Raw genomic sequence first — 19,366 nt, 5'->3', positions numbered from 1 at the left:
ATGTTGTTTACCAGATTGAATTGTGTCCCCTTTTTCAGACTGTGTTTACCTTGTGGTCAAAGGTACACAATTTTTAAGACTGCGATGCCGCTTTTCTTCTGATTACTCATCTGCATTTTGTGATTCACCTCAACTGCAACGTTTTCATTGACATCATCTCTAGGCCAGTAAAAACATGTTTTCTTACTAAACTGTTCTTCATTAGCTTCAGTTTCAGAGCCTGTCCTTGTTCCTGAGTTAGTATTTTCTAACAACTGACCATTTTTTTCAATTGATCACCTCATCTCTTACTGCGTTACTAATATGATTAATTGACAGCAAACAACCCTGCCTCAGTACCACACTGATCGAGGAAGAGATTGTGTGCATAGTGTCAAATAACTGAGATTCATGGTAAAAAAAACTTCACTGTGTGAAACCTACATCAGAAATACATAAAGATATGTATTTCTAGAATTCTTTACTTTTTATATCTAAAAGTCTAGACATCTATAAAGAAGATTCATACACATTTATTTCTCATGTACATTTTTAATAACTAGACCCTGGAAAACACTGGTATTCATGGGGGAAAATGAAATCGGAGATGCACAAGCACTAAGATGGCTTAACGGCATTGGAAATCACAAAGACACTTGCTCATCACTTCTTTTAACCGAGACGAAAGAGAAAGAGTATTCCGCTTGGCAGAAAGGAGCCGAACAGGAGCTGGGTTAAAGTTACGCATGAGGTTTGCTGGGTCCGCTGCGGGCACCGAGAACAGAACATAAATCTGCATTTAGGACAAACGTGGGGCTACAGAAAGATGCAGAGCTGAAATAACATTCCTCTGTTCCTGGAAAATGTTTAGGCCATCGGCTTCCGAGGGCACAGAGGGGCGACTGCCCGCAGTGTGTTGTCGCCTGTCAGTGCGTGCCGCGCTCGGGTAGCGGGGCTGCCGGGGCTGCGTGTTCTCTCCGGCAACGCCACCGCTGCACCGACCCCAGCGTTCCCGGGCGGACAGAACCCGGCGAGGCAGCGCAGGGGCCGAGTGGGGAAGGGTCTGCTGATGGACGGGGCTCTTCGCACCCTGGGAGGCGCCGAGCTCCGCTGGCCGGGACGCGGTTCTCCGGCAGCCCATCCCGCCCCTCCGCTCCGAGGCGACTCCCGGGGCCGCCGGGGCAGGGGCCGCCGCGGGCGGGCCGGTGGTTCTCCCGAGGAGCCGGCGCTCCCTCACCTGCGGCCGCCCCGTCCCTCCACCCTCGCCCGCCCCCACGCCGGGGACGCCGAGCCCCATTGAGCCGCCCGGGCACAGCGCGGCGGTGGGCGCGGCCTCCGCCGCCCGCCCCTTCCTCCCGCCCTCCCTCCCTCCCTCCTGCCGCTGCCCCCCCCCGCGCCCACCGCCCGCCGCCGCTCCCGCGGCCCCGCCGGTGTCTCCGGCCGCCCCCGCGCTCCCCCCTCCCGTTCTCCTCCTCCTCCTCCCCTTCCTCCTCCTCCTCTCCCCCCGCCCTTCCCGCGCGGTGGTTTGCTCCTCCCCGCCCCTTTCCCCCACCTCTGCCGTCCCCTCCCACCCCCGGCTCCCCGCGGTGGTCTGGCCCGGCCCGGCGGCGGAGGGAGCGGCGGAGCGGGCGGGCGGGCGGCGCTGCCGGGCGGGTGTCGGCTCTCGCTCTCCGGGGGTCTCGCTCTGCGGGGACGCGGCGAGGAGCGGGGCGGGGCGGGGGACACAGCGCGGCGAGCGAGGCAGCGGGAGCGGCTCCCCGACCGCGGGCAGCACCATGAGGTGAGCGGCCGGCCCCGGAGCGGGCGGCGGGCGGGGAGGGGGGGGGATGTTCCTCGCCCCTCGCCTCGGACCGCGCACAGCCGGGAACGGGAATAGGAATAGGAATGGGAAGGAGGGGGGGGGGCTCGGCTGGCGGCGGGGGAGGGGGCCGGGCCGAGGGGAGCCCCGCGGTGGGGGAAGGGCCCATTGTTAGTGGCGGCGGGGGAAGGGCGGCCCCGCCGTCCCCGTCCCCCCGCGGCGGCGGCGAAGTTGCGGTCGGGGGGCGGCAGCGGGGCCCGGGCCGGGGCGGGGGGGCGGCCCCGCTCCGGCGCCTCCCCCGGGCCGGGCACGCCGTGAGCCCCGGGCGCCTGTCTCCTTTCTTTCTTTCTCTCCCGGTGTTTTTTTTTTTTCCTTCCCCCCTTCCCCTCCGCCTTACCCGGCGCGTGTTGCATTGCAGCAGCAGCTGGGCTTTTCCCTGGGTAATCAATAAAGAGGCGCCGGGGGGCGAGGGGGGAGGGGGGACCCCCCCTCTCGCCAGCCGGGAGAGTGTCGCGTTCGGAGGTTTGGGATGTAAACACAGAGGTGGCCGCGGCCGGGGCCGGGGGGTGGCCGGGAGGGAGGTGGGTGCCTGCCACCTTCCCGCCGGGAACTCCCGCTCCCCGCCGGCTCATTCATTTGAAGGCGATTTTCTGCCTCCCTGGCCCGTCCCCCCCGCCATCCTCCCCCCCCAGCTCTCTTTTAGCGCCTGTTCTGCTTCCATAATCTCCTTTCTGGATTGGTGCAGGACCCGCTGAGAAATGCAGCTCGGTGGCCGAGCGCTGGTCTGGCTGCTCGGGGACGTCGTGCTCCCTGTAGGCCTGTCCCTCGCTGGAACAGCTGGGGAAACGAGTTACTCGAGCCTTCCTTTTTTTTTTTTTTTCCCCCTGGAAGTTATTGTCTGCTTTGCAGTTGGATATGAACCTTCTTTGTCTTAAAGATGACCGTAAGTCGTCAGGTTCTTTAGAGTAGAGGTCCGCAAGATCTCCATGATCAAAGTCGGCAAATTCCTCTGGTGCATAAAACTGATGAGCCATTTGAATTCCTTGTAAATTACAGGAAAATCCTAATCAAATTTTTTGAACCGTAAGGGTTCCCCCTTCAGTGCACCTTCAGTGGAAAGGCTAGCATTGCAGCGGGAAGCATGGGAACAGTCTCCCTGCTGTTTTGTTTAGAATTGTGTTCCTGTATTTCCCTCTAGTTTTCTTTGTTAAATGTAGGTATTTATGTCCTGTGTTATTTTAAGCTTTGCTTTGTCTTGTGATAATTTATTTTCGATTATTCACATTGCTCATGTAGAAGTCAGATACCCTGCAGATGAAAAGTTAAAACTTGGAAAACCTACAGTTCGTACCCAGATCCTTTACACAGAGGTGTTCTTTTTAATTATCTTGACAGCCTTTAGCACAATGAAATGCTGTTAATCGAGCAGGACTTGGCATAAATTTCTTGGGCAGCCCCGTATAAATTTGGGTTTCTTGCTGGCAAAAAGTACTTGAATTGTGCGGGTGATGCTGAGCGAAGTGAGCTATACCAGCAAGACTGCTCGTTCACTGATGTAACTGTATGTGTGCTAGGACTTCTGCCAGCTTGGAGGGAGCACAAGTATTTCTCTTAACCAGCATAACAGGAAAGTGTCTGGGTTGAACCTACCCTTAGGTTGCTTATTTAGAGGTTTGAATAGTTGACTTGAAGCAGTTAGTAAATGTAGGTAAATGAATATATTACAGGTCTGAAACTTTCTACCTGCTCGTGTGTGTATACGTTAAGGTGGTAAGAGGGAAATGTGGTTGCAAGTTGGAGGGTCGCTCTGAGTGGTCATGGGGTATTTCAAAGAAATCTGACTTCAAGAGCGCTCAGTTCTGAGCCTTTGGAAAAAAGAAGCAAGCTGTACCAATTAAACTGCACAGGCTAAGAAAATGATGTGGTTAAAGAAGTATTCTCTCTATAGAGGCACTATTAAATTCACTCAGTTTTGTTTAATTGGTCCGACTCCAGTACAATGGCAAGCTTTCAGTACATGCTCTCTCTTTGGACTTGTTTAGACTACGATTGACGGTATATTTCTGAAACATGTTTAAACAGTATCTTCATGCTGGATTTTGTTCAGGCAATGTCTTTTAAGGTGTATTTGCTGGTCAAGGCAAGTTGCGACGGGGGAGGAGTGACAGGGTAGGTGGGACAAGTGTCCAGTGTTTCATGTGCAGCTCCTCTGTTTGCAGGTGGTGTTAAATCTTAGCAGTTAATACTAAAAACATACTTTTGGCACAATACTGATGGTCTCCTGGAATGCATAAACTGCATTCTGCCATTGCTGTTCGGCAGGTAAGTATGCAGTTGGTGCTCCAGAGAGTAGAAAAAGAAGTAGATGAGCGGGGGTGGGGGGGAAACACTCAGTTTCTGTTCTGTCCTTTGGCACACACATATATATATATATATATTTGTGTGTTCTTGAGCCGTCATGAGCCTTATCTAATTCTGATGATTTTGTGTTAAGGTCTTGCATGTTGTCTGGGTGATTAGCTGGTCAGTTACTGAAAAACAAACTGTTTTTTCCTTATTTCAAATAAAACTAATCATCATTGTGAAGAGCATCTTGGAATTATAAAATAATCAGCAATTCCGTAAGAGGCAAACATCAGCGGTACACAAGAATTAATTCTTGCAGAAGTCTGCTTTGTGTTCAAATTGAAATGATATGCTATTTGAGTAACATCTGTTAGGGGTTTTAGGTTGCTGATAAACTTTGAATATTAAATATCCCAGTTAAATGGTCTCGCCTAAGTATGAAGTTACTTGGATCAGGAGCCAGCTTGAATAGGTCTTGTGTGTCTCTCCCTCTCCCCTGCCTTAGGTAAACAGCTGATTCCTATGAACACCTGTTGCTCTCTTTGTACTGGAGTTAGCTGACCTAAGTACTCCTCCTAATTCAGTTTCCTGAATGCACTTATATTATAATAAGTATCCAGGAATCGGCATATTCAGTGAGGTTTCTGTTCACTAGCTGACTGGAATGTGGTGGGGGGAAAAGGTGGTAAAGATCTAGGTAGCAGAACAATTTGGTGCCCTGGTTCTAGTAATAGCATGACTTCCCATCATATCTGTACAAGAAGAATATGTGTGAACAGACTTTTATTGTAGCATATGCAGAAGCCTGTATTATGGGAGCTGATAAACATAACTCTACTGCTAGGGCTGAGATTCTATGGTGAAGGTTAACTGTATTATCTTAATTTTATTTGGTTTTTTTTTGTATCAAGCACATTTTGAATGTTAACTCCAATAAAAATAAATGAGCTTTCCAAGATACTGACTTTTTAAAAATCAAACTGTACAGCCTTCTCTTGGGATTACTACATCCATTTCTTTGTGTGGGAAAGAATTGTTTTTCATTAGTGTGCTAGTCAGAAAGCAGACTGCTTAGTTAGGTTTCATTACCCAGGTTGCAGGAACTGGGAAAGAAACTGTATTTTCAAGGAATTTTAAATTTTAGTGTTTTCAGAGCCCAGTATAATGCTTTGTTTGTGATGGGCTATTATGTATATCATATATGTGAATTTCATTCCATATTTAGATAAGGCAAACAGCTAAGTTATTATAGATTGTGCCTTTCTAGAAAATCATGTCATATCCTCATATTTTCAAGGTAAAAAGTTAGCTAAATTTGTGATCTCTAAACCATACTAAAATTTCTATTTACTTCCATTCAGCAGCTTTTCTGCTCAGGTACGTTGCTTTAGAAGGTAGTTCATGCTATTATTTGAAAGTCAGCTTATTTGGTGCCTGGATTGGTAAGCCCTCATTATATTTTAAATGTTCTGCTAAGAAAACTAATACCATACTCACTGTTTACTGAGTGAAAGCCCACAGCAGCAGTAACAAAACATGTACCTTCATTAGGACTAGGAATTCTTGAAGGAACCCACACGCGTTTCCTAGGGTTTCCAGGAAGGTGGGTATACAAGAACATTATTAGTGACAGTAGTACAGTTCAGTATACTGCAATAGCTGCACTTATTTAAGGTAGCAAAATACACAGCAGCAAAGCCATTAATTTTGATGGTGACATTAAGTTACTATGTACATTGATATGTAAGGTAAGGCTTTGGAATCGTGCCTTCCCTTTAGTTTTAATAATAGCCTGAATAGTGTATTTGAAGTAGAAAGCTTAATTTAGTTGAGAAATATTTGACAAAATGTTGGAAGTGCAAGCAGGCAGTTAAATTAGGCTGGATACGCATAACTGCAACCAATACAGTTCCTAAAATTGCTTGTATCTCAAGAGAAAAATTGGTGATGTAGGCAGGTTTTTTTCAGGTGGATACAAGAATTCAGGTTACTTTCCTTTTTCTTAAGTAAACTAACAGATGGACTGAGTCATTTGTCTGCGGTCTTTAGCTTGCACTTTATTTGTGACAGTTGCAAGTAATTTTTGGACAGGTTGTTTCTGCCCACCTGATATGGAATCTGACAGCTGTTTTGCCCTCAGGGCCTCTGGATAGTTTAGTGAACTATTTTGATAGTAAAAGTATAAGTCTTTAAAAAATTACCATGTGAATGGAGAGTGCAGGAATCAGAATACAATTTTTTTAGAAGAAGCTATTTATGACCATCTTAGCAATTATGTTGTCAGCCTCTAAAAATTAGAAACAGTCTGGGAGTGCATATAATTCAGGAATGCTCACTGGAAGGGCATGTACAAGTTTTTTCTTGACTCTGATTCAGGGTTTCATGTTTTTTGTTGGAGGTCAGACAACAGGACTGAGTGAGTTGGTGTCCTACTTCAGGCCACTATAGCGTAAAAGCCTTTTTTCTACGCTTCCATAAAAAGGAGAAAAATTTTTCTCCCAGCACCTGTTTCAGCGAATGCTTTGCCCCAAGTGACGTGTCTCGGCGCTGCCTTAGGCATGTGATTGGAAATACTTTGTAATGGGGACTGCTTCTTGCCATGCCAGGGCATTTCATGCGGAACTATGGCAGAAGTAGGTTATTGAACCACTGGATAGAGTAATTTGCTTTCATTACTAGAGAGCAAATGCATTTTGTGAAACAGATATTATTCCCTTCTTTACTTCGACCTTTCATCTAGAATTGCTTTTGACAGTTCATGCCTGCTTCCACTCAGCAGTGTAGAAATACGTGTGCCAGCTCTTTAAGCATCCAGACATGTTTAGGTTTTAAGAGTGCTGTAGTGTTGAGAGAAAGCAGAAGAAATGTGCTTTTTATGTTCGATTCCAAAAAATTTGACTTTTAGTAGTAGCTAAAATTAAATGTAGTGGTGACAGAAGTCACACAAGCCTTGTTGAACTACCTCAATATATAAGTAATTTTTGGTGGTGCCTATCTCACTTCCCTAGCCTGCCTTTCCCTGCCAGTCCTTGGGAATTGTATAAAACTACCTTGTGTTCTTGGGGTGTTAGATCCTCTTGGAATGAATAAAGGAGGGAAGCTGCTTTTGTATCTGTCTGTATTTAAATCTGCCAGGTGAAGAGCCGGTGTTTTATCCCTGCTGTCCTTTTCCTGCCCTAATTTCCCATGTTGTTCTCACAAACCTGGAAAAGAACATAGTTTGTATAAAGCTTTTTCGGTTGATTAATATACAGACTCTTTTTCCCCTTTTAGAAATAGCTGCACTACCTTATTTTAACTTTAAAATTTTCTAACATGTGAAATAAAAAGATACATCTAAGTAACTGAGTCTGATTTGAAAATGCTCTGTACCAGTACAGGTCTGTAGACGAAAACATTGAGTTTTACTTCAGATACTCCTAATTAATTGTTCTAGTAGTTGTTCAGCCTTTCTCCTGCTATCACTTGTTGCAAGTATCCTTCAGTGTAGCTATTTCATGATTAATGTTAAAAAAGTTCCAAAAAAGAACACGACTACTGCGCTTACCAACTTCTGACAGCGTTATGCATGTGCTCGTCCTAATGTGATAGTTCTGTAGGCACTTGTGGAACTGCTGCCGGGGAGGTGATGTGACATCTTTCTGGGTCTACTGCCCGAATGTTAGTGACAACGTGGTAGAGAAAACGGGACTGTTCAGTGTGACGTGAAAGGAATTGTCAATCCACTTTGGATTAGTCTTGCCAGTTGAACTGCTAAGCGTTAAGCACATATTTTGGGAATCAATGCTCAAGTTAATGTGAGGAGTTGAAGTAAGATTCTGTTGTCTCTGTGAGTAATCTTCAGGCGAGGCTCATTAAAAGAAAACACAGTAAATATTCAGGCGAAAAATAATCTGCTCTTAGTTTCACATGTTGAAAATTCTCCAGGCAAAGCTGTCTTACATAAAGAAAGAATAGTAAAAACTATTTCAGTTTAGTGCAAAACTAGTCTGCCTCTTTGCTAAGTGTGTGGGTTGGTGGTGTAGGTTTTTTCTTTTTCTCTTTTGGATTTTTTTTTTTTTTTTAAATTATGGTAAAGAAAGGTGCTGACACCAGGTGATGTATGAGGGAAAGAAGTGGAAACTGATTGCACTCTAGAGGGTGATACAAAAATGCTACTTTGCTGGACTGGTGTGCTGCCAGAAGTAACTCTGTAAACTCTGGTTGGAGGCACAAACATGATTGGAAGGGTTTTGTTTCAAACATTCTCTCATTCTTTTGGTTTTTTTTGTTACAAATTTCAAACTTCTGTTTCCTGAATTGAGTTCTAATGTAAATCTAAACTTACTGCAAATTCTGTAAAGAAGGTGAGGTGAGGTGGGTGTGTGCTATAATAGCTGCCTAGTTCAAAACAGAAAAAGTTTTAAAACTTGGAATTTAACAGAATAGTAGAAGAACAAGAGTAATCACTGGATTTCAGTGTTGTTCTGACCAAGGCTGAGGAGAGAGGTCCGTCTTGGAAAGCTAGAAGGGAATCCGTGTCTAATCATGAGTAGAAGAAAGAGCAACTGAATGGTTAGAGCACTTAAGTATTTAAGTATTTGAACTTAAGCAGAAGTTGAATCCAGTACTTCAGTTGCTTCTTCAGTGTTTTGGAGAGTAATTGAGAATGGTAGCATTTCAATGGTTTTTAGCTATGGAGCAGAAGTGCAGTAGTGGCTTTTGGATGAAAATTTTTACTTGAGATTGAGGAAGATGACCAAAGCATCAAACACACAAAAGAAGTAAATCATATAAATTCTCCACCTTAAAGATCTTGTGCTGCAATCTCAAGGATTGTGGTGATACTGTTCTAGTTTCCACAATGCAGTGTGTTGAGTCCAGTAGCCTTTGGTTACTGGACTGTGTTAACTGCATCATATATGAATTATCCTCAAAATAATTACTGCTGCACTTTACATCTGATCTTGCAACTAAGTTGTGAGGTGAAGAAATCTGACCTGCTGGTTTCAGGGACTTCATTTTATATTTTGGCAGTACCTTTGAGTAGTCTTTTCTTAAAGTTTGGAGGAATAGGTCGTCTTAGGCCTCTTGGTTTGGCATACTTACTATGAAGGCTAAAAACCAAAGAGTATTCTTGTATATTTTATTTGATGTGCCTTTCTTACTCACTGAAAGAACAGTTCTATGTTCCTGTAATTGCCACTGCTTCCAACAGTAGCTAAATCCACAAATGGATGGCAATAACATAAACACAAGGGTTGCCTTGCAGGTTATGAATACTGTTGCTGTAGCTGTGTTGCTCTAAGGATATAAACAAGACAAAGGTTTTATAAGGACAGGCACTATCTTTTATTAGATCAACTGCTGCAGTGGCAGGGAACAGGACACAGGCAAGCTTTCAGACATCCAAGTGCTGAGTTCCTGAGAAAGTTACTCAATTGTTTGGAGACACCATGTGGAGATTTTGTACTGTGTGGATTGTCGCAGGCACGTTGCAGATACAGGTAAGTGTTGCTGTGTTTGTTCTTTTTTATACATAACTCATAATTTTGATGCCTGACCTAGTAGCAATATTTGGTCCAATTCTTATTTCAAAGAATAAGGAATTAAGTGCTTTATAACAGGTTAGCGGCTGTAGGATGTTGTTTAGATGACCACCTGTTTTTGCTTTACTCTGCAAAGATGATGTCTGCATGAAGGATGTGGAGATTGCTTTGCAGAGAGCAATGTCAAAAGGTAAACCTGTGAAAATACTTTTCAGATGTTACTGTTCCTGTGTAAAGCATGATGATGTATTTTCCTTTGAAGCATCTGACTACTGGAGATCACTGGGGGGGAAAAATGCTTGGAATGCTTTGTTTAAAGAGTTCACTTTTGATATTTTTGTGGTGACATGGTCTTGGTCACTAGTGTGGCTTTTGTATAGTAAATCTGTAAGATGCAGATAGTGTATTGCACTGCAAGGGTTGCATCTTTAGATGTGACTAATGCTTAATAATACTTAGTAGTAGGATTTTATTTTTGCCCTATTGAAATCCCTAGTTACTCATCATGCGATAGAGGAGTGTACAGTTAAGCCGGTTCTGAGTCCTCTGAATATCTTGCCTTAGATTCATATATATCCTTTTCTTAGGGCAGATGATTGCAAAACAAGGAACCTCTCCTCTTGCACTGCTCCCTGCCTCAACAACAAAAAGAAAACACTGTTACTTATATGTTCTGTTAACCTCTGTGTGCTACCTGTGCAGGTGTTCGCTTGTTTGGGTTTTCCAGTACTTGATGCACAATCTTCACTTACAATAAGGTATCAGATTTCTATCCGGTCCATTCTGTCTCTCACTAGTTGTGAATAAAGAGGAAGAGAAGTGACTGTATGATAAGAGAAATCTCTGGCTGTTTTGAATTGGGAGGTGTTTGCTACCTTGTTCATCCATGGTATATGGCTTTATGTTAACTAGGCCTTCTTAGTAAAACCTTCATAATGTCTTTCCTTAACTTGTTCTTCTAAGTAAATTGCATGTATTTTGTAAGTGCTGTTAGGATGAAGTCTGTCAGTGTAACTCTTAGGAATGCTTTCAGGTTTGGTGATGTAAGAAGTGGCAGTCTCAGTATTCAACATCTATATATTTGAAATCTCCCATTTTTTCCTCCTGGATTGAACAGAACTCCCTCTCCTCAAGTATGTCTGCAATTGGGGTAGGTATAGGCAGTGGACTCATTAGACATTTTGGTTGTAACTCTCAGGGAGCTTACCATGGTTTCGTGTGGGAATGGAGAGGGTGTTTAAAAAATCAGCAAAAAACCAAAAAACTGAGAGGATTCTCTCCAATTTGTTGATGCATATTTTCATATAACTTATGATGTATCAATTTCCAAACCACCTGAGTGATTGTAATTTTCTTAATCTTCAGGGAACAGGAAAAAAATTTATGCAGCTCATACTGTCTGACAAAAAACTTTCTTTCCCACAAAGAGATACACAGTTTAAGTGTCCACATATAGTTTATCTTCAGAATTCATAACAGATCTTAAAGTAGTGTGGGTTGATGCTCATTTTTATTTTTTTTTAAAAACAAAACCAGTCCCCCAAACAAAACAAAGCAAAACCATTTAGAAATAAAGCCACAAGCTTTTCTTCTAGAAGTTTTGTGCCTTGATTTTTTTTACATAGTATGACAGAAATACTGTATAAAATGATGAAAATGTTTCACACTTAAGAATGGTCTGAGAACTTTTTCTTGGTCATAACTATAGAATTAAAATGCTGCTGGCCATATGCATTGCAGCATTGAATTTTCTCTCGGCAGCACCATACCCTACAGCTGTTTAAATGTACAGAATCACTTTAAAACAGAGTAAGTGTTAGATGTAGCATCTTGGGTAGATTGGTGACAAGGGGAAGAGCTTTATGCCATGGATTTTCTGTTTCTCAGGAAGACTGGGGTTAATTGTGGCTTGGCAAGTAAAAAAAAAAAAGTTCCATATTGTTTTTCTGCAGTAGATTCCTGTTGCTATGCAACAAACAGAATGTCACTTAGTACAGGATATATTAAATTGGTATTCCCGGCACATATCTCTGCCCGTTCATTTTATACTTTAACAGGAGGGTATGGTTCTGGCTTCCTGTAGGACTGTAGTATGAAGTATATATTTGAGCTTCTGTTCTGGTGCTTGCTGTAGCTGCGGTGACGTCAGTGCACTTGCAGAGCCTTTCTTTGTTTTCGGCTGGATGGGACACCTGTGCAACACAACCAGGCTTCCAAACAGACAAAAAGGGGTGGTGGTTATCTTTCCCTGTAGTGGGTTGGTATTGCCAAGCAACATGTTAACACTTCAAAAGGGAGAAATTTCTTAGAGGGAAAAAATATTAGACTGTGAATTCTGAAAACCTTTGTGTGTGATGCTGAGAAAATTAATGCAGATGGCATTGTATGAATCTTTAAACCAAAAGATCCAGTAAATTTTTAATTATTAGAATCAACTTTGATATTTGAATATGTTGATACTTCCTCTCCCTACCTTCCTGTTCCCCCCCCCCAACCGTCTCAGCATCTGAACTCTTTAGATTTGCTCTTGATGGATTCTAGAATAGATGTTTAGGGCGTGTTTGGGAAAATTACTCTCTATGGCTCTGGAACCAGTAATTAAGTAATGGACAAATGACAACATCTGGTAAGGCATTATTTTATAATCTAGTTAATCTTCTGTAGTGGAGAAGAAGACAAAAATTATTTGAAAGCTAGGAGGATGTTAATTTGATCTTTGCCTCAAAGTCTGTCATGCAGTATAAGATGTCTGAAATACAGAAACTTGAAAGCTGGGGATTTGTAATACTGTGCTTTTAGAAAGCATCCATTGTGTCTTACGTGCCATCATATTTATACTGTGTAATGACCCATCTTATTTTAAGCAGTTCTGTGAATTTTATTGTGGATTTTGAAAGCCAATGTACAAAAATCTTATCTGAAATTAAGTTAGGAACTAAAATTAGCAGGTCAAATGCTTGCCACGGTTTCTGCTCTTAGAACTGAAAGATGCCATTGTCTACCATCTCTTCGAATTGTCAGTCTGAAGCAGGTTTGAAAGAGCTGGTTTTTAAAATACTGTAGTAAATGTATTTTTGTGTGGCTTCTTAAAGTAGAAATCAAAAGGAAGAATAAAGTTTGGAAAGATTTAAAACACTTCTTGGTACTGTATTCTTGCTTGTTTTGCCAAGGGGGTGCCTCTAATCTGTAAAGAATCATTGAGCAAACAGCCTTTAGTAATACAGATTTCTTTCTTGTAGTCTGATGCCTAATTCAGGCCTCAATGCAGGGAGTTCTGTGCCTGTTCTTAAACAGACCCAATAAAAAGCATTCCTCTCTGTACTGAAAGAGAACTTGATGCAACCTAAAAAATTCTTATGGCATTTGGTGAGATCAAACCTGAGCTCTGTCACAGAGAAATGATTTAAATACATGGATGGGGATGCTTGGGGGCTTTTTGCTCTCTGTTTTGGGAAGAGGAATCTTTGCTTCTATTGCACAACTGTTTGGTAAGAATGAGTAAACTGCTTGTGGCTTTCAATGCTATGAGGGCTTGTTTTAATTTTATCTTTCGACACAGGAAACAGTAGGAATTTGTAAAACTGTCTCTACTTCTTGAGGAGGTAGCAGAATGTAATTTAGTTGTGAAGTTAACAGATTTATCTGTAACTTTAATGACATGAACTTATTTTAATGTGTAGATGGAGAAGTTCTAGAATATACATGGGAAATCAGGAAACTTGAGATTAAATTATAGGTAGTGTGTTGGTGGGCTACTTGGGTAAGTCTTAAAGGAACTCAAAGTAGAAAGTGGATGTTCTAAAAACACTGATTGTAGGGCAAAGAGCATTTAAAAGTTAAGCTCAGGTGCTATGGTGCAATAAAAAGGGCTGTAACAAAATGGTCAGCTTTTCATATCCGTCATCTTCCTCCCAAATTGAAAATAAATTGTGATACTGGTAGTCCAAAGTTCTGTTTGGGGGTTGAAAAGAAATCAATACATTCTTCATGTATGTGTGACCAGTGACACCAGCCTGCTAGCTCTTGGTCATTAATTAATACCTGTATGCATATACTATATGCAGAATTATCTTAAAAAGGATGTTGAAGCATGTGAATGATTATATGCTATTTTTTCCTCCCCTACAATAGAGACTGGATTCTGCTTTGTAGAAAGAAATAGATTGGGGTTTGAAGGTTGCTTTTCTTTTTGTTTTAAGTTGTCTTTCTCTGTTGCAGGGGTTAGAAAGTCTCTAATGAGTGAGGTAGGGAATTGCTTGAAGATAAGATGATTTCATGGACTCAGATGAGTTTTTTCTGCAAGAATGACTGCTTTTTATTTTTCAAAGAATTTCTGTCCTTTGGTGCTGGCTGAGTTGTTCAGAGTTGTCAGTGGTGTTCATTAGCTATGTCCTGACTTGTTATCTTGCTGACTAACTTAAGTCTATGGGCCCAATCTGTCAAAATATTAAATTATTCAGCATATACCTTTGTCCTTTAAAGCACAGAGAACATTATATGGCCACTAAAGACAAAGGGGGCCCTAGATCATCTTGGATTAAATGATCAGCATCAGAGGGCTTGGTGCACCAGTTGTTGTGCTTCAGCTCTCCAGTGGAGGAAACAACTTCCTGTCTTTAATTTCCAACTTTCGCTTATTTCTTAAAAAGAAGCATGTTCAAGTTTAAAGCTCTCAAATGATCTGTTTTATGACACTGTGCTTAAACTGCGAATAACTACTGAATTTGGTATTCAGAACAAGTTTTGATTAATGTGCAAAAAACGTCACTACACATTGAATAATGAAGAAACCTACTAGCTGTTCGTTTACTCCTCAGTTCATCTATCCTAAGTCAGAGGCAGTCTGAGAAAAAAGGTGGGAGGGGTGAGAGGAGTAAGTATATAACTAAGACTTTTTAATGGTTTTACAACTGTAAGTCACTCCTTCCTTCATATATAAGCAGCCAGAACTGTTAGTCGTTCTTAACTCTTGTAATTTTTTTAACTTTGAAGCTTATTTTTTAACCATAATACAGTGTAATTTCTCGTGTTCTTTAAAAATTGAAATACTAGCCAAACATAATGTGCCATGATATTTGAAATACACATAGATTTGGAACAGCTAGATTGTCAGCCGTGTGTTCTCCCTAAAATCACTGTAACTTTTGGTAGTTCTTGTCTTATTAGTAGAGCATGCACATGCAGGAAGATGAAACTGTGATTATGACAAGGTGTGCTTACCAGACGGGAACACTAGGTCCTGGAATCTATGATCTCCTTGTACTAAGCTTAATCAGAATTGCTAACTTCAACCAAGCTAAGATCCATCAGTAGTTATCTGCCAGTTTTTAAGGTAGGACTGGGACACTTAATTCGTTGTTCTAGTGTTTTGTGTAGGTTAGACCAGGTGGCTTTTTCTGAAGATACTTCAAATTGATCTAAGTTGATCTCTGTGTTGTCTTCTATAATGGGACAATCCTCTTCGGTGACTCCTTTTAGATACTCAGAGGTGCAACTGGTCTATAATGATGATGAAATGGTCACTTTTATGTGTTTTGGCTACATGGCAGATGTAGATCTGGTTATTAAGGAAGGAGGTGGTGCAGTACCCTCTGAGGAGCGAGGAACAGGTTTTCAAAATAGCTGTACATGTTCTCTGGCTATGTCTTTGTAGGGTCTGGGGAAAAATGATGCCAGGGACCAGTCTGGTCAGACAGATCTTTTTCCTGCAGACTCCGGTCTGTAGACTGCAGTTTGGGCACGTAAGTTAAATGCATCTTTAATCTGAGATGGTGTCACCTCTGTCAGGAAACTTACTCCATTCTGAATTATGTTTGGAGTTTGTCTCACTATGTGATTTAATCTTGCTGCATATTAAGACTTCCATGCTCACTAACTGTGGGCAGTACAGAACAGTTTATTCTCTCCAAAGCTACATCTAGTGTATATGAGGCTTCACGTTTCTCGTAAGTCTTTGCAAGATTAAAGTCACCAATTTCATTAATATCTCACTGTGGTCTGTTTTTAGACATCCTACCAGTTGTTACTCTCCACTTGGTCTACATAATTTGGAAGCTGAGGCTGATTGTTGTCTTGTCTGTCATGTAGTGATTTGCATCTGTTCATTGGAACGTATCTAAATGTAGACCTGAACTTTTTTTCTCCAGGCACTTTTCTGGTATGCTAGTATTATTCAGAATTCTTACCCTACTTGCTTGCATCTTCTTCTGGGCTTTTGTCCTCTCTGATGATAGCGAGCATATTCTTCCATCTCTTTATTGTTCTGCTGCAGCACAGGGATTGCAAAACTGCACCCCATATAATTTCTCTGAGTGTAGCATTGATAGCTGGTGTCTGAATATGGTTTTCAAAACTCCTTTCTGCTCTCCTTACAGTAATTTTTGTGTACATATCTCTCTTACAAAAATGTCCTGTGAATTCTGTCAAGAACCTATATTAGAAGTCATACTACAGTATCTGCTACTTCTCTATGATAATAAGAATAGGACTTCAGAAGAACTAGAGGGAACTAAACTTATCTGACGTTATTAGTTCATAAGTAGCATTGAAGATGTATTTGTTATTTTTTAGCAGGTTTTCACTGGTGTTTTTCTTGGGAGTGAAGTTAAACATAAGTTCTTTATAACCCTGACGGCTTGCTTCCTCTCCCATTCAGAACCTCTGCTCTGGATGTAACACTGAGCCATGGGCTTCTGCAAACCTGATTGACATCCCTCCATGGTCTGAGGTTCTGAACAGCAGCTGAAAACATGGTGGTAATAGTTTCAGGGAAAATTTTGCTGAGTGTCTCCTCAGCTTGGAATTGAATCTGTTCAGCGTAAGCCAAACAACTGCAGTCTCCTGAAAACCAAGGCTCGGAGCCATGACATTCAGAGTTTTCTCATAGGGAAAAGATACATAGTAAATGCAGACACAAAGTACACGGAAAAAGTCATCTGTCGTAGTTGAAGCTTGCAGATTTTTACGCAATTGAGAACATGGGCTTTGTAAAAAGCAGCGTGGAGCAATCTGTTGCTGGTATCACTGATAGTATCATGGAGAAAAGACTAAAGCTTAAAGAATGAGAATGGTATCAGCTTCCTTGGTAATGCTTGGGGGTATGGTGTTGAGAAGGATTACCCTCTTGGGATCCAAGCAGGATATAACAGTTTATGGGGCAAGATGTTGGGCTACAACCTACTGATAATAACCTAAGAGAGGGGAGGAGGTTGGTTTTACGGGAATAACCCTCTTTTTACCATAAACTCACTTTGCTATAGCTACACAATTGCAGCGTGCTTCAGATTTCATTCCCTTACCGTGGTACCAGGGTGTTGCAGGCGCCTGATTAAAATCCTTTCAGTCAGACCCAGGCTGTTGTTTGCTGCAGTGGATTGTAGCAGAGTTCTGTACTGAATCTTAAACTTGCTCTGACTTTCAGGGGAAACTCCAGGTTTTCATCAGAATGAGTTACATTGTCCTAACAGCAATCTACATAGTCTAGAAGCTTTGAAGGAAGTCTAATGCATTCGAGAGTATTTTGTGACCTGTGGTCAGTCCCTTCTTCTACAGTGTAAAGCTAATTGTTTTTCTAAACCAAAATGTTTTACGTGAAAATAAATCTGTGATTGAAGAAGCTTTGTTCTGTACAATGAGAGTTAATTTTGCTGAGATGTAATGAGCAGTACTCAAGGCTTCTGCACCTGGCAAAAATGCCACCTGAAAAAACAGGTGGTTTTGCCTCCTTTGTACACAGCTTATTTGTGTTTCATAGTAGCCTGAAAGTGTTGGAAATGCTGCTAGACAGTGTTATTAAATACTAATTTTCTGTGTAGCTAGTTGGTACACTTAGGGGATAAGCTCTTAAACGGGTAATCATGGATTATTTACTTCTAGAAACTAGCTGAATTTTCATTAAAAAGTGTCACTATGGCCACTTCTGTCTGCAAAATAGCTTGAAAATGCAAAAGCCTTTTCACTTTCCTTTTGTGTTGCAACAAGCCACTGTTTGCAGTTATGTTCTTTTCATAGAGTTTCTTTTATCTCCTGTACACTGCTGAGCATCTTTAGGTTTAGGTGAGTAACTTCATGCTGCTTGACTCCCTATTGGAAATTAGGTTTAAAATGTTTCATAGACAGTATGGAAGAACAGATCATAAGGGGAATGGAAGTGGGGAGAGTGCCCAAGCTTTTTATCCAGCTCTAGCGAATGCACGTACAGAGAGAGTTTAACTTGCTCTTTTAAGTAAAATCCAGAGGTGCAAGGTAAGTGGCCATTTTTCCTAGCAGGAGCATCGCATTCCTTTCAAAAATGAGTGCTGCTTTTTGCTCTCCACTGTTAATCTAAACTAATGAGACCAGCAAAGGCACAAATGAAAACCTGGAACAGATACTTACATTTTAAACCTCTGTCTTTAGAATTCTTAATGAAACAAATAGTTTCTCCCTTTACTTGGCAGTCAGTGTCTTTCTGTTAACCTGTCAAGGGTGCTTTCCAGGTGATTGTTGTAGAGTTACAGATACCTGTAGATGGGATGATTAGGAGAACATCCACAAGGCCATCTTTGTAGCTTGGGTTTGTAGCCCAGTGGTTGTGGAGCTGCTACCAAAAAACGTAATAGGGTGAACAGGACTTGACTGATAGTGGAGTTTTCAAACTTGTATAATGCATATAGCCATTCTCATTTTCTGTGATTTACCCCAGTAACTTAGCTCAGTACAAGGTTTTAGAATTTAATTAGGCTTGGTCAAAATAGATGTAGTTTATAAAGCTTATCTGGTCTGTGCTTTGTCCGAGCTTCAGTAAATGCTGATAAGTGATGTCTAACACTTACTAAAATTGTAGTTCATTGTGAACTTTGTGGAAATGAGAGCAGAATCATAATTTTTTTTGTCTAAAACTGTATCTGCTTTTTTGCCGTTATTCTTGTCTTAAAAATTTTGAAGTTAATGGAATGTTATTTTGTAATGTCAGTTAAAGCCATTTAAAAAAGATTTTATTCCTGTAAAGATCTCTAAATTTTTTTCTGTGATTGGGCAGTTGAAGTATCAAGTCTACATTTAGCTTGCATTTAAAATTTTTTTTATATGCCGTGTTTGCAAAATAGGTTCTTGCCTGAAAATGAAAGGGTTTGTTTCCTATCTTTAGAATGTCTTGAACTATGTTTTAGGCAAGGCTGGGTCAGCTCAAACCACTTTAGAATCTATTTGCTCATCCTAAGAGGTAATAATGTAAAAAGCCATTTTAAAAAGTGGCTGCAGGCTGTAGGAGCCCCAAGACTTCCCCCAGTATTTCCCCAGTGTGGGGAGAACTTTAGTGACAGCCTGTGTACTCCGTGTGACCATGGCGAAATATGCTGGGATTATTTGCAGCTCTATTTGATCCATGGAATGCACTGCATCTATTGTTAGCTCTCCAGCTGAAGCAAGAGCAGGAGTTGTTTTTCTCTTTTGACATTGCAGCAGGTCTGGCTAGACACTGCTGTATCTGTCTTGAGTAGTTAAGGGTGATAGTATTGGCAAACTTCCCATCCTTTTAGTAGCCGTGGGGGAGCTGAGATGTGGGAGATCATAACTTATGTGGTTGGGTTTGCTTTTTAAATTCTTCAGAAGGCTGCAGGCAGTATATCTCTTGAAGCCTATAAAGTTCACTGTGTTCAGCTTCCCTGTTCAGTTTAGAGTCTCTTGGAAGTGTAAGCGCTTTTCCTGGATAATTCCTCACCACAGAGATTAAACA

General features: G+C 41.7%; 1 protein-coding gene across 5 annotated transcripts in view; it reads left to right on the top strand.

Moving 5' to 3' along the window:
- The first annotated feature begins 1,561 nt into the window (after positions 1-1,561).
- The window catches only part of ENAH (ENAH, actin regulator), an 87,192-nt gene continuing 69,387 nt past the window's right edge, over positions 1,562-19,366 (top strand). For 4 of the 5 annotated variants that reach the window (XM_027696638.1, XM_027696637.1, XM_027696635.1 and 1 more), the window contains exon 1: positions 1,562-1,759. In XM_027696638.1, coding sequence (XP_027552439.1) covers positions 1,755-1,759 — 5 coding nt within the window. In that variant the 5' untranslated portion in view covers positions 1,562-1,754. The remainder of the gene's footprint in view (positions 1,760-19,366) is intronic. The other variant, XM_027696634.1, reaches the window with a different exon arrangement.

Source organism: Neopelma chrysocephalum, unplaced genomic scaffold (genome assembly GCF_003984885.1).
Source record: "Neopelma chrysocephalum unplaced genomic scaffold, ASM398488v2 Primary Assembly neopelma1_108, whole genome shotgun sequence".
Classification (NCBI taxonomy): Eukaryota; Metazoa; Chordata; class Aves; order Passeriformes; family Pipridae; genus Neopelma; species Neopelma chrysocephalum.
The sequence above is the reverse complement of the archived record's forward strand: the minus strand, read 5'-3'. Positions and strand labels throughout refer to the sequence as shown.